General features: G+C 38.2%; 2 protein-coding genes across 6 annotated transcripts in view; one reads left to right on the top strand and one right to left on the bottom strand.

Annotated features, from left to right (window-relative positions):
• Positions 1 to 6,254: 6,254 nt before the first annotated feature.
• Positions 6,255 to 10,225, bottom strand: irx5b (iroquois homeobox 5b). Its single transcript, XM_077211505.1, has 3 exons — positions 9,504 to 10,225; positions 8,449 to 8,854; positions 6,255 to 7,632 (listed from the first exon to the last, which is right to left on the bottom strand). Exons 1-3 carry the CDS (start codon positions 9,723 to 9,725, stop codon positions 7,148 to 7,150), a joined length of 1,113 nt encoding a protein of 370 aa, XP_077067620.1. The 5' UTR covers positions 9,726 to 10,225; the 3' UTR covers positions 6,255 to 7,147.
• Positions 10,226 to 11,866: 1,641 nt separating this feature from the next.
• LOC143721223 (uncharacterized) overlaps positions 11,867 to 18,350 on the top strand; it is a 132,609-nt gene continuing 126,125 nt past the window's right edge. For 4 of the 5 annotated variants that reach the window (XM_077211504.1, XM_077211503.1, XM_077211500.1 and 1 more), the window contains exon 1: positions 11,867 to 12,050. In XM_077211504.1, the coding sequence (XP_077067619.1) occupies positions 11,967 to 12,050 (84 nt within the window). In that variant the 5' untranslated portion in view covers positions 11,867 to 11,966. Of the gene's footprint in view, positions 12,051 to 12,714; positions 12,761 to 18,350 lie in introns of those variants that run through there. The other variant, XM_077211501.1, reaches the window with a different exon arrangement.

Genomic DNA, 18,350 nt, shown 5'->3' with positions numbered 1-18,350 from the left:
CAAAAGAACCAAGAGAAGTGAACTACAAGTGTAAACACACCTTAAGTTTTAATTTAACTGAAAATACAAACCACAAATAAAGTTGTGGTGTGGTTAAATATTTGGGTAATTAAACTCAGTATGATGTACAGGGTGTAGTTAATAAACCAGCCATAGTAAAGTCCTGTGGCAATGAACTGCCTCTCGATATTTTGCCTGAACAAAATTATTATTAACTTTTTTAATACATTTTAATAAATATTAACTAAATTATTAAGTGTTTACTTTGCTCAGTTAGCGCAGTTGGCTAGCTAAAGAAACTGGTAGCAAGGCAACAATCCCGATTGGAGACGTCACTACACACATTACCAGAACGGTTGGGTCAGCCAGCCACGCTGTGAACTCCAGGCAGAGAGCGGTTTGTAATCGTGCTGTGTTGAACTAAGCCCAAGTGTAAATATAACTGGAACTTTTCTTTAGCGTTCTTAGAACGATTCAACCCAATGGAAGAAAAAGCAAAAGCAAACAACATAAAGTGCTAACCCTGCAAACATTTCTTGATTCCCAGAACGTTTGCTTTTGATTCCCAGAAACTTCTTTTTAAGGTTTGTTTTTGGTTAGCAATGCAGGAAAGTTCTCTTATAATAGAACATTAGTTTTTGGTTTGTTGAACGTTATTCTAACGTTATCGTAACATTACTCTTCATTTGCCAAAAATCATGATTAGGATATCTCCATAGAGAAATCTCATTTGGCAAAAAAGTGCTTCAACTTTAATAAATCGTTAACATATTAAAATGAATCGTTAAAACATTGGTGTATTGGACACAGTGCTTTAAAGGTTTAGCCTAAAGGTGTGCTATGAGTGAATAGTGCTTATAAACAGCTGATGAAACCGTATTCTCACTTGAAACGGAGAGGCTTGGGCCCTGAAACAGTATTGGTTATGTCACAAATTAACAAGCGGATAGCATCATGTTTGGTCATGGTGAAGTGTGTCCACACTGCTGACATATTTACCTATTGTAGCTTATCGACATTGTGTGCATGAAGTAGACACTCATAGTCAAAACTCGTCATTGGAGAAGCGCTAAAGGTTTCGGTCAATGGTTTTGGCTAAAACTATTTTGGCTAAAACGGCTTTTTTCTGGCTTCTGCTATTTTCAGTTGACTAAATGTTGGTGCATCTCTAGAAATTAAGTTATTGAAGTAAAAAGATCATATCATAGAGAGCTATTTTAAGTCAGACCAGTAAGCAACAAGCATATGAATGAGCTAAAATGTGTGTTTGCCATACCTGGTAAACACCCCATGAGGCAGTACTAACTACCTTTTTTTTCTTTCAATTTTAGACATCTACTTCTGTAGTTCTCATTCAGAGTGGCTTTCAGTGAATAAAATACAAAGCAAACGAGGAAAATGATGCCAAACACCTGTGCTGAATAAACGACTCTTCATGTCAACTAATAAGTGGCAGGAAACTAGACAAAGGAGACCAGGAAACCAATGAATACAAACTAAAGGTCCATGAAACAAGGATTGAAAAAAAATATATAATTTAAATATCCGTGACAAATGCATTATGATAAAACACTTTAGGAGTGGTTCTGAATGTCATGTTTTCAGTTGTAGGTGGCATATGTATTTTATCTAAACAAATTTTGTTACAAATATTGTATAGAACTTGTCAAATCTGATTCCTTTATTCAGTTTTTTAGGAGACCTTTCTCTCGAAGCAAAGCCAGTCTTTGAGGTTGTCAGAGGTTCGTAAGGTGACAGGGCTCCTTTCTGCAATTCCTATGTTTTCATGAATGCAGTGTCTGGCAAAGTTGTCACAAGCTGGGTAACATCATTCTGACGGCTTTCATACGCTTTTTGATTATTAATTCATTGCAGTTTCCTGCCTGGTTTGTTTGCTAAGTAGTCTCCCTAGGTGACTATAACTTGAATCAAGATGTTTGGAAAAGGCTGCCTCCATTCAATAATAATTCATCCATCTATTGCCTATAAGTAAAAAAGAAAAATTGCTATAATAAAAACAGCTTGGCTAATATTAAAATGGATGAGCCGCTGCTGGTAATACCTGCAACCTCAAATATATGTAAAACTTTTATCCGCACTATTTACTGTAAATCACCTAAAGCGCTCTCAGAATAGATAAAAATGTAATCATATATTTGTGTCTTTCCATTTGAGATGAAGGAATCCTTTCACTAGCGCAGTCTCGCTTTCCCAGCCATTATTCAACTACAAAGCAAACCATATTCATCATTGTGTTTTAATCACATCAAAAAGAAATATAGTGCTACCCCAGGGTGCTGGCAGGAAAATGGAGTCCTCCATGATGTTATTGTTTCCAGCACTGCCAAACAATCTCAAAAATTGACTTAGAATAAATGTATTTTTAATATGATAACTCAACCCTTGTGAATACAGAGGCACTCTGTCAATTGTTCTTGCTGAATGCGTTGCTTTACAGATGTAATGCGGGAGTGCTTGTGATATAGCGATATTAAACCTGCGAGCGCTGCCTTTCAAACTTTGTTCCGGCTTCCCGGATAACATTCTCTTTCCTTCAGCTTAACTAAATGCTCTAACAGATGAGATGAATGCATTAGTTTACAAAGTCACTGTGTTGCAGCAAATGCTTCGTGTGTTCCTCGCGGTGTAAAGATGCGCGCTAATCTCATCTCGGATGCACTTTTCGTGCACTTTATATTAATGTGATATCAGCTCAGTGCTGTTTAAAGAATATACCTACAGGAAATAATGTAATCAGACAGAAAAGTACATATGAACTGATTATGAGTAGAGAAGACTGGGCTATTTGTCTCACAATGGGATCTTGTCAAAATTTATCTGAGTAGCGTATCACTAAGATTTTGTCAACACCCTGTTCAAAAGTGCATAAACTAGAATTATTTTTGTGAATTCTATACTCCAGACATCATAATATCATACAATTTCAACATCCAACAAATAAGTTGGCAAAACTCAAAACATTTGAGGTAATCAGTTAAATCAATTGTTTTAAGTTAGGAAATTCAAAGGTTAAGTAAGCAGAACTGGCAGAGTTTTATTTTGTTCTTTACTTGAAGCAGAATTGAATTTTGAAGTGAATTTTTATACATCTAAATGGAGGGTAGATGATTAGCTACAGAAACATTTTTTGTTATGCTGCTTAAAAAGTCTCTTTATATCCTGATAACAATCACTAACTTAAGTGGTCTTAATGTATTTATATGTAAATATGTATCATCTGTGGAAGGCATAGGACCATAAAATGTTCATCCAATCATTGCATTCGAACCAAATTAATTATTTTGAGCGTTAGGGTTTACATTTTGGTAATATCTGCTGGGTAAAGAAGTAAACTCACTACACTTGGATATATTACAAAATTTTCAACAGAAAGGCTGAAAAGGATAAGTATTTTTCATAAATATCAGGTTGGTGCACATTTTTATTGGGGCAGATTGTCACATGTTTGATTTTTTTTCCTGCTCTGTTTCTTAATTGCTTTGTTTACATGTTTTCACTTTAAAGTGTATAATAGGCCATTTAATTTCCTTGGAATTCACACATTTACAATGACTTGTTTTTATTGTCAAGACTTACGGTATAGGGCCAAAACCAGCCCTGAACTCCCTTACATGCTTTCATTATATTGTAGACAAACTATATTTCAATTATTAACATGCTACTTTTATTCACAAGGCATTATTATGCTCAATTGAATTCACTCAACACACACAAAACAATCAGAACTGGTATTTCTACCCATTACAAACCGGGCGTATCGTTCCCTGTCTCCAGGTGTACACAATTATTCACAGTCTTTGGTGTAAATAACCAAACACACAAAGACAATGCGAGATGGCATGTCTTAATTAGCCAATCATCCGTCAGCGCAGCATTACCCGCGCGCGAGGCTCTCACTGAATGTGGCACGCGTCACGGCGGGCTCGTGTGTGGTTTGTGGCGTTACTTGCGCGCGAGGACTGCAGTTGCTCAGGGACTCCGAGGCTCCTAATGATGCTTTCAATTAAAGACGAGCCCTGAGGCTGGAGCAGCTGTCTGTTTAAAACGCCTCCTCTCTGAGCCTCCTCGGCGTGCGGGACTGCTTCAGTCAATATTATTTTAGAGACTAGGCTACCTCCCATCTATTATTAAGTAAATTGAGCCATCAGCATAACTGGCCATTTTCAACCCTAAATGAAATCTATTTGCCAAAGGCCTGGAGGACTGTCAGTGTGTAATACAATCATACAGTGGAGGGCGTGCTTGTTAGGAGAATGAATGATAATTCACCCTTAAATGGGGCTTCTCAACTGGTGCTGCTTTGGCACTCAGATTTTACTTTGGACACAATGTGACCAATATTGTATATAATACAAAAATGTCCTTAAAATCAAATAACCATAAACTGCATTCACCCAACAAAATGCAGAATTATTACATGACGTGCTGAATGGGTTCTTTTATAAATTAATACATTTTGCATTATTTGCATTTTGAGGGCTTCATGCCTTCAACGCCTAATAATTCACATAAAATGCATTGTGCTCAACACAAACCTGTTTATATGGTTGCAAGTTACTTACATTAAATATTTTACCATATTTATTTTTTGTTAATGGTTGTCGAAAAAGACACATCACCTGTTTCCATCTTCATAGCTTCATAGCTTCAACCAAATGACAGATGAATTTGCCGCAAATTGCTAATTTGATTGGAAAGTGCATCATTGACAACACATGAAAATATGAGAATCAGTCCTATGCACGATTATGGTTAAGTTGCATTTAAATTCACATTAGCATCTTTTTCCCTGCTGTTCGAGAACATATCTTACTTGGGACCCATTATTGGGCCATGACCCATCAGTTGAGAACCATTCAATGAGACATAATGATGGGGAACGAGTTTAAATAAAAATAAACATTTATCAATGCACCTCCAAAAAAAGTAAAACATTTAATAAATGCCAATCACGGTTTAACTCCAGAAGAGTTGGGTTCATCTGTTAGTATGTTCTCACTGCAGGAAAACAGTCCCTCAGACCCCATCGATCGGCTCCAAATCAATGCTTTTAAAAGCCCTACATAGCCTTTAGTTAAGAGCAAACGCGTGCATGCTTCAAAACGGCCCACCTGTATTGATTACGAGTGGATGAGCTTTTCACAGATCTTCTCTCACTCTATAAGGACTGTCACTATTGACTGATATTTATGACACACTCTTAAAATTAAACCTTCCAAAATGGGTTTTTTGCAGAGGTGCCAAAGAAGAAACATTTCCAGTGAACAGTTCTAAATAGAACCATTTATTTCTTTGTGTGAAGAACATTTCAAAAATCTAAAGAACCTTTTCCACTCTTGTGCAGTGGAAAGATTCCATGTTAAAGGTGGGAACATCAATCTCAATAAAGAACATTTATTTTCTTATGAGTCTAGGAGTATTAGAAGATATTTTCACAAGAAAATTCATCGTTGTCAGTGCAAGTCTATTTTTGGGAGCAAACATTTTTTTGTAATAAAGTTATCAGATTTTTCTTGTCATATCCCTGAACCTCTCCCCCCCCAAAGAAAAAAGGTATTTTACAAAGAAAGAGTAATTAATTTAAAACACATTACATGTTATTAAAACTAGAGATAGTCTCTGTATAAGAGCATGTTAAACAGCTGGCAATAACAGAGCTATGCGAAAAAGATATATTAGAAATAAGTGTATCAGCTGTGCGCTCAGAACCCATTTTACAGCAATTACTGGGATGTGTTGTGTTTACAGGTCTAGAAAAGAGACAGAAAGAAAACTCATCTCTAGCTGCATTAAACCCCTTGTAAAGCAATGAAACGATAAAATGACTGTTGAATGTGACATTGGTCACAAGATGATTGGATAGTTTGGATGGAGCTTCTTCAGTTACAAAGCTTTGAATTCACTGAATTGTGAAATAGCATTGCGCCACGTATAAATATACACCCTAACTTTGAATTTACTGGAGGGATTAGAGAGCTTTTCAAGTCCTTGCTGCCTCTTTTCATGGTTTTGTGTACAAAAGCGTTGTATTGGCCCTGTAAGCCCCGGGGCCTGAGTCGCTTCTCTGATGTTTGTTGATGTCGGACTGCAGGAATGGGGAATCTGTGCTAATCCTGTCATTCTTGCAAAGAGTTTACTAAATTTTGAATTTACACATTTAATACCTTTTAAAATGGTCTTTGAACATTTTTAGCCTCTCGCTCTTTCCGCATCGCAGGAAAAAAGCAACACACTTTTCATGAGAAGATGCTTTATGGAGCATAAATTTAATATCTCCTCCACTTAAGAGTACTGTCCCATAATCCCCCTGCAATAAACGTAGACTTGTGCTATTTAAATGTACAATTTATGCTGTGTTATGCCTGCAGGAGGCGACGGTTACAGTTATTGAGTGTTCTCTTTGAGTCCATGTAGTGTAGCACAGTTGAGAGCAAATCAGGAAGGCACTGCACACCATTCTGTGAAGAACAGATGATAGAATAATCCATATGGGGTCAGAATATGATGATATGAAGAATAGCTTGGCTGCAAAAAAAAAAAAAAAAAAAAAAAATTGAATCTAAATGTTCTTAAATGATATCTTCAGAGAATGTCATGATAATGGACCTGATGCCAAAACCCTGTAGTTCCTCTTCTGTTCCATAAAACACCTCACACATATCTATTTCAAAATCTCTTCATAAAATGGGTGTGATTTGTGTGTTTAAAGTTTCAAGATAACATATGCATAATTTACTAGGCACAAATTAAATACCACTGATGCATTAATATGCATTAGGAAATTTGCTTGAAAAGAGATTTTTTCCCCTCGATATGACAAGTAGATTTAGCAAAATGGCACATGATCAAAGTGTGTAATGTGCACAGATCCGTTAAAACAACAATTGAACTCATTTTAACAGCTGATTGAGATTACAAAAATCTTTTAAATTAGTAGCTTTGGCCTCTTGCACAAATATTTTACAATAGATATGTAAAGAAAAAGAATATTTCAATACCATTTCCTTTTTAAATATTAAAAAAGTTGTATGCTTTATCGGAGATTTTCATTTGTCGTTCGTCACACACTGAAAAGTCCCGTTCGGACCAGAAATAATGTAGCCTGTAATAAATAGCTAAACCAGCACTACATATTGGGCCTCCTGTGCTGAAACGTGAGATCTTTGCTCATGTCCTGAGTCAGTTTGCTGTCTCTCGCTCTGTGTAACACAGTCTGGTTAATCCCGTTCAGAAGCGTTGAGTTTGACGCGGAGCCGAACGCGCCGTAGTTCGTGAATCCCGCGTAGAACGGAGACGTGTAGTAGAAACGTGTGGGGGGGAAGGGGCACTGCGCGGGGGACCCGGCGGGCGGCGACGCGTCGGCTCTCTTATCCGAGGTAGCGATTTCAGCGAGAGACCACAGTTTGGGTTTAGGGGTCGGGTTCGCAGAATGAACGACAGATGTGGCGTTGCAGGTTTCACTGAGGGCCCTCTTGGGTTCACTCAGCTCGGTTTGGGGAGAGGAGGTCGTGGGCCCCGGGGACTCAGAGACTGTCCGATTCTCCTCTTCCTCGCAGTCGATGATGACGCTATCCGTCGCGTCGTCGCGATCTCCCGCGCGCTCGTCGCCAACTGCGATGGCATGACAAAAGGCTTGTTAGAAAGGCGCGTGCGTTAATATTACAAATAACACAAAACAACAACAGATGCCACCCCCTCCCCCCACAAATCAATCGAGTTATTAAAAATAGGTTACAATAAAAAGTATGTTTTAAATATTTTTGTGAGACTTTAAAAGGGAGGTAAAGATTTATGTGAAGGCAAAAAAACAAACAAACAAACAAAAAACATTTAGGCCTAAAACTTGTCAGGAAAAAAAGTGTCATTAAAAGCCTGCAAATCATTTTTTTAAATTTGTTTTGTATTAAAATACTGTGTTATTGTAGCTTATCTGTTATAGGCTACTATGCCTATATTAATATTCAATATGATTTATTACTAAACGAAATCGAAGAATGTGGTTTAACATACAGAGATTATTCTGTCATCGCGTGACAAGAAAAAAAAGAAAGAAGAAGAAATAAAACATGACATTTTACAGAGAACCCCTAGATCCTCATGACTGTTTGTCAAGGTCATTATTATTTTAAATATATATATTGAGATATTTTAAAGTATTAAAACGTATTATTCATGACCCACAAGTTCCAGAAGTGTATTAGGCTATTATAATTCTTGAAAATAATGATTAAGTTGCACTCATATTCATGCATGGTGCAATAATTGTATTTCCTTTTTTACTTGTTAAACCACAAAAAGATTTCACCTTGTCATATAGCTACAACCTTATTTTTCTCTGACATAAGTTCAAACATAATATTTCACTTTTTATACCAAATATAATAACAATACAACCACGCGCACATAATAATGGGGGGAAATGAACACCTGAATCTTTGGTCGTCTGTGCTGTTTCGGCTGTTTTGAGCGGTTCATCGTCTTCATCATTTTTCTCTAAATCAATACTATCCTCCTCATCTTCATCCTCACTCCTGTTCCGTGGCGTCCACGTCATTTTGTTCTCTTTCTTCAGTCTCCTGCGGGCGTTGGCGAACCAGGTGGACACCTGAGTGAGGGTCATTTTAGTGATGATGGCCAGCATGATCTTTTCGCCCTTGGTGGGATACGGGTTTTTCCTGTGTTCGCTGAGCCAGGCCTTCAGGGTGGCGGTGGCGTCGCGCGTCGCGTTCTTCCGGTACGCGGGGTCTCCGAACGGGTACGCGCCCAGGGGACCGGCGTACGGGTGATAGCCGATGGAGCCCGTCATGGCTGGAGAGGACTCATATGGGGAGCCCTGGGCAAGGAATTCATAAAGATTACAATCGAGGAGGAAAGCACAGCAGACTCTCTGTTTTCCATGATGATCTGTCGGTTTAGACTCTTCTTGTTACTGTTAAAATGTGACAGGGTGCTTCTGATATTAACCGAACGTGATGAAAATTGTATCTTAATCTCACAGAAAAGATTATATTCACACAATGATCTGAAGCATATTAATATGAAAGCTCCCCACGAAAAATAAATAAATATATATATATGCCAGTAAGCAAAACGAAATGAAAACAATTAATATTCTGAGGGATAGAATGTAGAAATTCCACAATTAATGCACACTATTCGTTAACTATATTTTGAAGGGTTTTGTTTACTGCGTTCCCAATGAAAGTTTAAAGCGCAAGAACAAATGTAAGCGAATTAAGAGTCAGTTTACTTTGATAAAGGTTAAAAAAAATTTTTGGCGTCGTCAAAAACACTTTATGGCTATATGTTTAAGTGCAGAAACAAGGTGAAATCGACCTACTAATAGTTATAATTAGCCTATAATAAAACGTTTTAACTGTATAGGCACTGGAATGCATAATCATAAAAAATAAACAACACTGATAATAAACTCCAGACTGCTGAAATATAGTCAAACATGGTGTTTATTGAAGTAAACTCACCCCGTATGAAGTGAAGGGGGCGGTGGACTCGGGACTGTACTGGAGGGAGTTGAAGAGTGCAGTGTTTGTGAAGGATGAGGACGCGTACGGGGCGAAAGCAGATCCGCTAGAGGACCGTCCCAGATCATCAGCCCGCGCTCCCGGGACCGCGCCGGGGCCGTACGGGGGACACGAGTACAGAGACAGCGAAGACTGGTACAAGTATCCCTGTGGAAACGCCATGACCAGATCACTGCCAGAGTCTCCTCACGAGCCCGAGAGCCAAGACACTCATCCTATGAGCCATCGAAGGGGAAACAAATCAAAGACGCAAAGCTGACCGAGTCCTGATATGAAGAACTTAAACGAGCAGTGAGAAGTGTCTTCGGTTACCGGTAGAAGAGTCTCGAGGTCCGCGCGCTTCCTCAAGGAGAGGGAAAGAAAAGCTCAAGCTGAGTTTTCCCCTCTCTCTCTCTCTCTCTCTCTCTCTCTCTCTCTCTCTCTCTCTCTCTCTCTCTCTCTCTCTCTGCGTTTCGTCAGTTTTAAATGTCCACTGCCTCAAGCGCAGTTTGGTTGCTATACGCATCTTTTTTCAACATCTCACTAGTATATAAAGTTAAAAACACAAGTTCAATTCAACACAGGACACATTCTTGAAGTCGTTCGCTATTAATCATTTTTAAACATCTATCTAAGAAAAGTAAACTTTCAGTTTTAGCACATGCCATAACAGGATCAAACTCAGCTTGTAAATGTTTCGGGACACTAGATAGGGTGCAGCGGGGCTAAAGATGCACCGGGGTAAAAGGCTCCTTGATTTGATTTTCCTCTAAACCACTAGATGGCACAAAAACTTCCCCAAACACCCGCTTTTCAAGATGCTGATTCTGCGCTAATTGTGATCTAATAATTTGTTGTTGTTTTTTTTAATGTAGATTTAACTAGCAAATTAAATCGCTAAAATTGACTATATTTTGAGACAGATGTCTTGTTAATGATTTTAAGTTTTGTTCAAGCTAATTAAATGAATTTCTTTTTTCCAATATTGGAAGAATCCTAAAGGTATTTTTGGGTAAAAGATGCCCTGCTGTTGGGACGAACAGTTGGGACAGACTGTTGCTGTCATGGTTAGATTCAGATGGTAGGCCTAAATATCATGTATTATAAATAATTTGGTGTCCACCTGATAATATGTATAATGAAACCATGCATCATATTTAAAAATATGATATTAATCATACGATATAATAAAATATGATTTAATGTTACTACAGTAAATCTAAATTAAATTATTAAAGGATATCATTCAATGCTTTCAGAATCGTTACTTTTTAAAATAATGTTGTTTTTGTATTTTTAAAATATATTTGTAGGCTATATTAACATTTTAATGACAATATATTTATTGAATAAAAATGAATTCTTTAATTTATCAAAATAAAGGGAAAATATTGCAATATTTGCTTAAGTGATTGTTTTGAACAAGTAGGCTATTAACTTAGAAGCTAGCGTATTTGTATCAATTGGCTACTCTGTGTCTTTTGGCCCGTGCTGGTTTCACCCAGTGTCTGTAAGATTTTTAAACAAAATAAACCACTTTTATGACTTATTTTCACAAAATCTGTTGCTCAATACATTTTTAATACAAATATATATTTTGTTCAGCAATCATACACAGGTGGTTCATTCTGCTGCGCCAACTGGTTTTGAAATCATTATTGCCTATGTGCACAGTTCAAATTAATAATAATAGTTAAAACGACGGCCTCAAATCTGTTCTGATCCATTTCCGCGCGTTCCGTCGGACTGTTCTCGGACGCGATCACTTTTCCCGTGTGAACGACATGCTTTAGCGACTTAATTATTTTCCATAGTCGTTTACATAGAAAATGGATAGCAAATGGATGATTTGTATTCTAGTTCATTTTTAGATTAAATTACATGTTTTATTCTGTAGTTTACGTATTAAACATAATTATGTGCCCAGAATCTACGTGATCGTGGTAGGCGCTGTCGTCATCATACCCCCAACAGTAACCATAACTATAGGCCACGTAGCGCATGATTGTACGGTCGGTGAGTCACAGATTTCGGTGTAAAACCGGCAATGAGAAAAAAAATGTAAGTCATATTGTGGAGTGCGCAGCGAATGTTTACACTGTGTTTACACTGACTGGAAGCAACGCAATTGAGGCACCGCGGCCAAACAACAGGCTATAGGGCTGCTAATAAACATGTAGCCTATTTTCTGAAGTTAGTTCTGTACCCTGTCGAATGCGCTCACCCTTCTAGTTATATTCGCTACGCAGTGCCGCTGTTATGAACGAATCGTCGCGCGTTCAGCTCGTCGCGTCGCGTCGCGTTCAGTAGAGGACGCAGACAGGTGAGGTAATCCTCTGAGCGCGAGATCCTCTGACATCATGCGCTCAGGAATCCCTGCACTATTAACATGACTTCCACGAACCCGACTGAGAAAGACCGGGAATGTTACGACCTCTCGACCGAAGATGGAGGATCATGATTCTCAAACAACACACGAGCGAGCTGAGACACAGCCTGCTGGAACAGGTAAAGAAGCACCTGAAAGCGCTCTTTATAGCGTGCTGGTCGGCCAGGGTATTATTATAGACATCTTCTCTTATCTAGACACCTCTCAACAAAACATAAAGGTATCGCTTGAATTCATTGAACAATGTAGCTAAACATGCAGAGAGGTGACTAATCTCATTTGCGAGCTCTATTAATAGACTCAAGCGCTTAATACAGCACTGCTCCGTGTCTGAAGTGTAGCCTATAAAGTAGGGTTTCATTAAAGTATAATTCATGCATCAAGCCCTTTATAATGCATTATGTAGTTCCATAAATAACTGTAACCACTAGACAATACCACTTGAAACTGGGTGTTGATGCATTATACTCTTTTATATAACTATGGGTAAGTATTATAATGGATAATGGTTGCAATTATTCATAAGAACATACAACTGATTATAGTGTGTATGAATGCATTCTAGTTACTTACAGGCACACACACACATACATAATCATTTAAATGCCGGATAAAGTAAGACTGAAATAGCTGTAGATCAGTTAACCTGCAAAATACTTTCTCTGTTGGAACATTTAAACATTTTATTATCCACAAATGTGTCTATTTACACTGACACTCAGCAGTTTTAATCTTGTTTTTTAATTATTATTTATTTTTTTTAATAAATTTTGATCTAGATGCCAGTTCCATGAACCAAAAAAGACCAGCTTTTGCAGTCGAGGAAAAGGTAAGCTCAACAGACACAAGAATTGACAAGATAGTTTAAAAAAAACAAAAAACAAATATGTGTTAGTGTGCAGTATGCAGTTATATGCACATTTACACTATATATAGTATTGCACAATACGCTCCTCTTTCCAACACCACAACCTCTGACTTAAGCTTGTTTTGCAGCCCCAAAGCATTCGCCAGCTGATGAACCTGTGAAGTGTTACGCTGACAGTGTTATATATGATTTACCTGCAGAGATCCATGGTTTTCTGAACTTTAAAAATAACGATTTCCTGAAAGTAAATGCACCTACATGAAATGAAACCTACAATGTAAAAAAGGCCAAGAAGGGTTAAAATATGCTTCACTTAGTAACATCCAAATTAATTGTATTATTTAAAAGTGCAAAATATGATTTAATATGATTCAAACGTACTACATCAGGTTAGACCAACAACAGTATAATGGAACAGATCAGGTAGAAATTGCTTTTTACAGTGTATAATCGTTTGCCTCGGAAGATTATACTTTTATTCAGAAGGAGTCAATAACTCCAGTGGCTATAAATTAACATTGATTGAGGATTATGGTGCATGAATAATGCTCTCCTTCCACAAACATTATCAGATTTGATGCATCAGTCAGTTTTATGGTGATATGACTTCATTAAGCAGTTGCTTTGCTCATAAAGATGGATACAGTCTGTTGAATGTTATCTTATATTTTTTTCATGGCTGTGGGTACATTTAGTGTTATCTACACTAAATAAAAATAAGTTTGTCCTAACAATGATATATAGTTGAGTTAAAAAAACAACCAAAGTGTTAAAAAGTCAACCTGTCCCTGTAGTTGTGTGAGTAATAGTGCCTGTTTTAGACAAACTTTGCTCAAGCCGTGTTATAAATATCTGTGTTCACCAATTGCTTGTTAATACTGAATTCCTTTCTCCATTCTTCAGGGAATTCCTCAGCTTACCTGAGCTTTAATACTAGCAACGATTAGCCCTGTCCTGCTTGTTTCTGTATGTTCTGGACGTTTATCCTGTAAGGTAGTTGTTGTTTGTGTCATTTCCTCTTTGTGGTGTCCTTCCTGGCCCTGGATTCTGTGGCTTTGAGCTTCGTAGTATTCAGGCGCTGTTGTGGATATCACGTATCTATAGATGGAAATGAACACTGGATTAACTAAAGTGTCCACAGCAGCTGCAGACTGGACATTGTGACACATTTGTTTCAGAGCCTTGTCAGCATGGTATAACAACGGGTCTAATTTCTCTGTTTATTGCTCACTGCTCGAATAAGCTTTACAGAACTTTAAGAACATTTTTTAAGTACTCTTTAGCTAAAATGTGTTTTTTTGTTTATTCAAGAAATGTTCCAGAGTTTAGTAGAAGTTAAGCTCGTCTGTGACCTGTGTTGGGGAAAGTTCATTTTAAAAGTAATGGTTACAATATTGTTTTTCTAACTAAAAAATGTAACTCATTCCATTACTTAGTTACTTTTTATGGAAAGTAATGCGTTACGTTAAATTTGCTTTACTTTTTATCACCTGGGCTGGGCTTGCTAATAACATAAAAAAGGACACAGGAGAAGAAAGATCAACACATTACTTCAGCAATAAAAAAAAGAAAAAGAAACAAATGTGATGCTTATCTAAGTCATTTTTGCTGATCATCAAAGACATTGGTTAATAAAGTGAGATTAAATGCATAAAGTATGTTTGTATTATTTAACATATTTAATTGTTAAAGGTTTGCGTAATATCCTGAGGTCGCATCTCACTGTTTTTATTAATTTTGAGGAATACTGAATCTGTTTTGTGCAAGTGAGATGAGTAAATGCATGTTCACATTTGGGGCCAGATTTACTAACAGCGAACCAGTGAAAAGACACGCAGTGAAAAATTAGCGCTGTAACGGCGTGGACAGGGTTATTTTTTCAGCTAATCTTATTGCATATGCATTTGTAGGAGTTTCCCTTTCTGACGCAATATTTATGAAAGGAGAATATTCAAATGAATCATGCATGCAATGTGATTTACTAAGCTTTGCGCTAGTTAATTTACTGATATTTGCGCCATTATCTAACATCCCCCAAAAAGCATGTCTTAAACCAGATGCTAATTACGCTTTGTTTGCTCATTTTGCTCTTTGTCATTATGGAAATTATCCGGCTGTGTTCTTTAATATGCGCGTTGTGAGTAGATCACACGCAGAACTTTCCACTTTTATGGAATTCCTTTTATGGAATTGCTCTGACGCTAATTTGCCCTGTTTAGTAAATCTGTCCGTTAGAACTACAATAAGCCTCATGTTTACACACAGCGCACACAACTCCTCTGTACTTGGGGACTGGAGAGCTGTCAGACGATTCATGGAAAAACAAAGTAACATGTTACTTATTTGAAAAAGTAACTCCGATATTATGTTGTAAATTTAAAAGTAATGCTCTTCTCTACTAGCTACTCAAAATAAAGTAATCTGATTACATAGGCTAACTCACATTACTTGTAAAGCTTTACCCCAATACTGTCTGTGATGAGTACTACAAAAAAATAATTTAGTTTTGTACCTCAGTTTGTAAAACAGCCACAACTGCACTTAAAATAGAAGCCTATGTGGCAAGATATTCTGGAGTGTTTAATCGCAGAAATGGGCAGCTTATATTTTTGTTAAAGTGCTTATATTAATTCTTCCATTTAAAATGTGATCTTAAATTGATCTTTTAGCAATGGGACTACTATTCTTGGCAGATGCATATCTAGTCAAGTGTTGCCTGTGTAATTCACATGGACCCCATTCTTCTTCTTTTGCGCATCAAAAGTTAAGGTCCCTTTACCCTGAGTCCGAAATTCGAGTCCGAAATTCGAGTCCGAAATTTTGCACGTTAAAAAATAAATAGCTAGCAATTTTATCACATCATTCTCATGTCAACATGAATAAGTCATGTGGTTATCCTGTGGTCATTTCCTGTTATCCCAACACTGAATCTTCAGATTAATTAGATTCCTGTCAAATTTAACAGTGAAATTACTTCATTGCACAAGTATCAGAAACATCAAATGCTTTACATTTTCTTCAGTCCAAGACAAATCAGTCATTGTCCAGACAGGGCCAAAGTACAAGCGGCCACATGCAAACATTCTTATTTAATTAACATTCTTTAACATTCTTGAATTCATTCATAGTTAATTACAAAAGGCTTGGATTACACATCCGACCATTATGTATAGGAAAACAAGTTCCTAGCCAGTTACCAATCCATGTGTAATGAATACCCATTGGACCTGACTGTTTAAATCCAACTTGAATGGGGGGACATTTTACTGAGACATTCTTGTCTAATGAAAGACATGACATGCCAGTGAAAATGGAGGCAAGAACAGCTGTGACATGTGGGAAGCATGCCGGGATATTGTAATGTGACGTCTCATTGAAGGAAGCTACAGCACTTGTCTGGTTGATTTCCAGTTTTTGGGTTCTGGCATGTGGGAAAGATCTAAAACATTTTGGATAAGGGTTTTGTTTCAGAAAAGGAATGGATGTGCAAATACAAATTGAACTATTTTTTTACAAAAAAAGTAAATAGTCACAAGCCTCAACACCAAGTGTAGCACTGAAATATAAATGGCTACCCCTGAGGTCTTAATGAACATGAACGTTCCTATAAATGACACAAAGTCCACTGGGATTTCTCTTTCCAAATGAAGTGTAGTGGAGGTTGAGTGTGGACTGAAGTCTGACAGATGAACTGTGGTTAATGGCCACTTCCAGAGAGGTCTCATCTCCACTGGGGCGTGTACATGCATCAGCAGGTGACTAAAACAGCCACTGCACTTGTCAAACTGTCACATTACTGGCTAATGAAGAGTAATCATGCCGGCGTTGAGTGAAATGTTATTCCTCAGCTAAAGGGTATTTGTGCTTGTCAACCCGTTTTAGATTAGCACAAAAAACGGCACACGATGCTGTTACGGTGACGATAACAGAAAGTTAGTGCGGTAATGTTTGTTTAATGATGGTTTGGTGTGACTTGAGCAATAAATATGCCAGAATGGGTAACAGGGTTGCATATATAGATTGAATTAAGCTAGAGTAGGTGTGTTTCCATTACAGATTTGCGCAAAACTTTTGCGATTTCTTTCTAAATGACGATGGTGCGACTAAAACGTCATTTTTTCCTCTCGTGATAATTCATTCCAAAAACCATGGCGACGGATGTTGGTGGGTTTACGTATATCCCAGCCACTGCCCTGGCCATTATAATTAATTGAAGGAGATGTGTGTTATCCAAACATTAATGGTAAGGAAAGACCCTTACACTTGGAGCGGCTGGTGTTTCTGGGTGTTTCTCCCTCATATCTGCTTCGAGGTCTTGATTGTGGCATTTCTTTGAGGTTTAGAATCTAGTATTCCTGTAATTCTTTTGTCTTTTATGAATTTAATAAAGAACTCTGTCTCGTATTCTGTACAAACATATTGTGTCATCTACATCAGGTGACCTGTAAATGCGCAAAAACTTTTTCCATTGCAGTTTCGTGAAATATTTATTTTTCAAATTGCCTGAAAAACTTTTTTGCGATTTATGAGAGTTTTTGCAAAATTTACGTGCTTCCATTGGACGTATTTTCAATTCACAATTTCAGTTTGCACAATTTTAATTGTATGGAAACTTCTCGGTTACGTATGTAACATGTCTACTGATTGGGATCACGCTAAGGGAGCCTATCATCTTCGAGTACTGTTAAAACGAGCCGATGCACATTGGCATGCGAGATCTGCATCTCACACTCCGCCCCACGGCGCAGGTATAAAAATGAAAGTGGATGCACGCACCAGTTGTTTTCAAGTCAGCGGTGGTCCAGCAATAGTGGTGACGGGACTACGTCTCTGTTCCCTCCTTCAGGGAACGAGGGTTACATACGTAACCAAGACGTTCCCTTTCATTCTCTCATGTTCGACGTAGTCGACTGATTGGGATCCCAACTAAACCGCCACTATTGCTGCCACCTTCCAGTGCCTAGACAAAAACTTTCTGATCCCCCCGCATTATTTGAGGTGGAGATGGGACAGGGCGTAGGACAGGGAAGACACTGCTGTTCCACAAGACCACTGGGAAAGCGTTCTCTTTTGTTTTAAGGAAATACGTAGGGAGGTAACATGTGGAGAATACACATATGGACTGGGCGGATACTGGGCAGTACAACATATGGAAAATCACTGGGGTGGCTCCAGCCTATAACAGGGAGGAGACTCAACCGGTCAGTGACGGCAGAGCCTGAGGGAAGACACGGGCTTGCCGCAGGGAGCCGTACCGTGGAAGAATACACATATGGGATCGCTGTAGGTATCACAACATATGGACCCATCCTAACACAGGTTCCACCAGAGCATACGAGTGAAAGGCCTGGCTTCGGACGCTCCGCCACGTCCGTAGCCGAAGGGTATGAAGGAACTCGACAGGGTTCGGCTAAAGAGGAACTCACTGGAGCAAGAATTGCGCACGTATCCAGTCCATAGGAGGGGAATGGCGCAACAAGCCAACACTTCGAACCGGGTTTACAGTGAAAACTGGCTTCATGAGAAGGGTGCCCACGGGAAGCAGCGATTT

Source organism: Siphateles boraxobius, unplaced genomic scaffold (genome assembly GCF_051911475.1).
Source record: "Siphateles boraxobius isolate OS27281-9 unplaced genomic scaffold, OSU_SipBor_1 65, whole genome shotgun sequence".
Taxonomy (NCBI): Eukaryota; Metazoa; Chordata; class Actinopteri; order Cypriniformes; family Leuciscidae; genus Siphateles; species Siphateles boraxobius.
The sequence above is the reverse complement of the archived record's forward strand: the minus strand, read 5'-3'. Positions and strand labels throughout refer to the sequence as shown.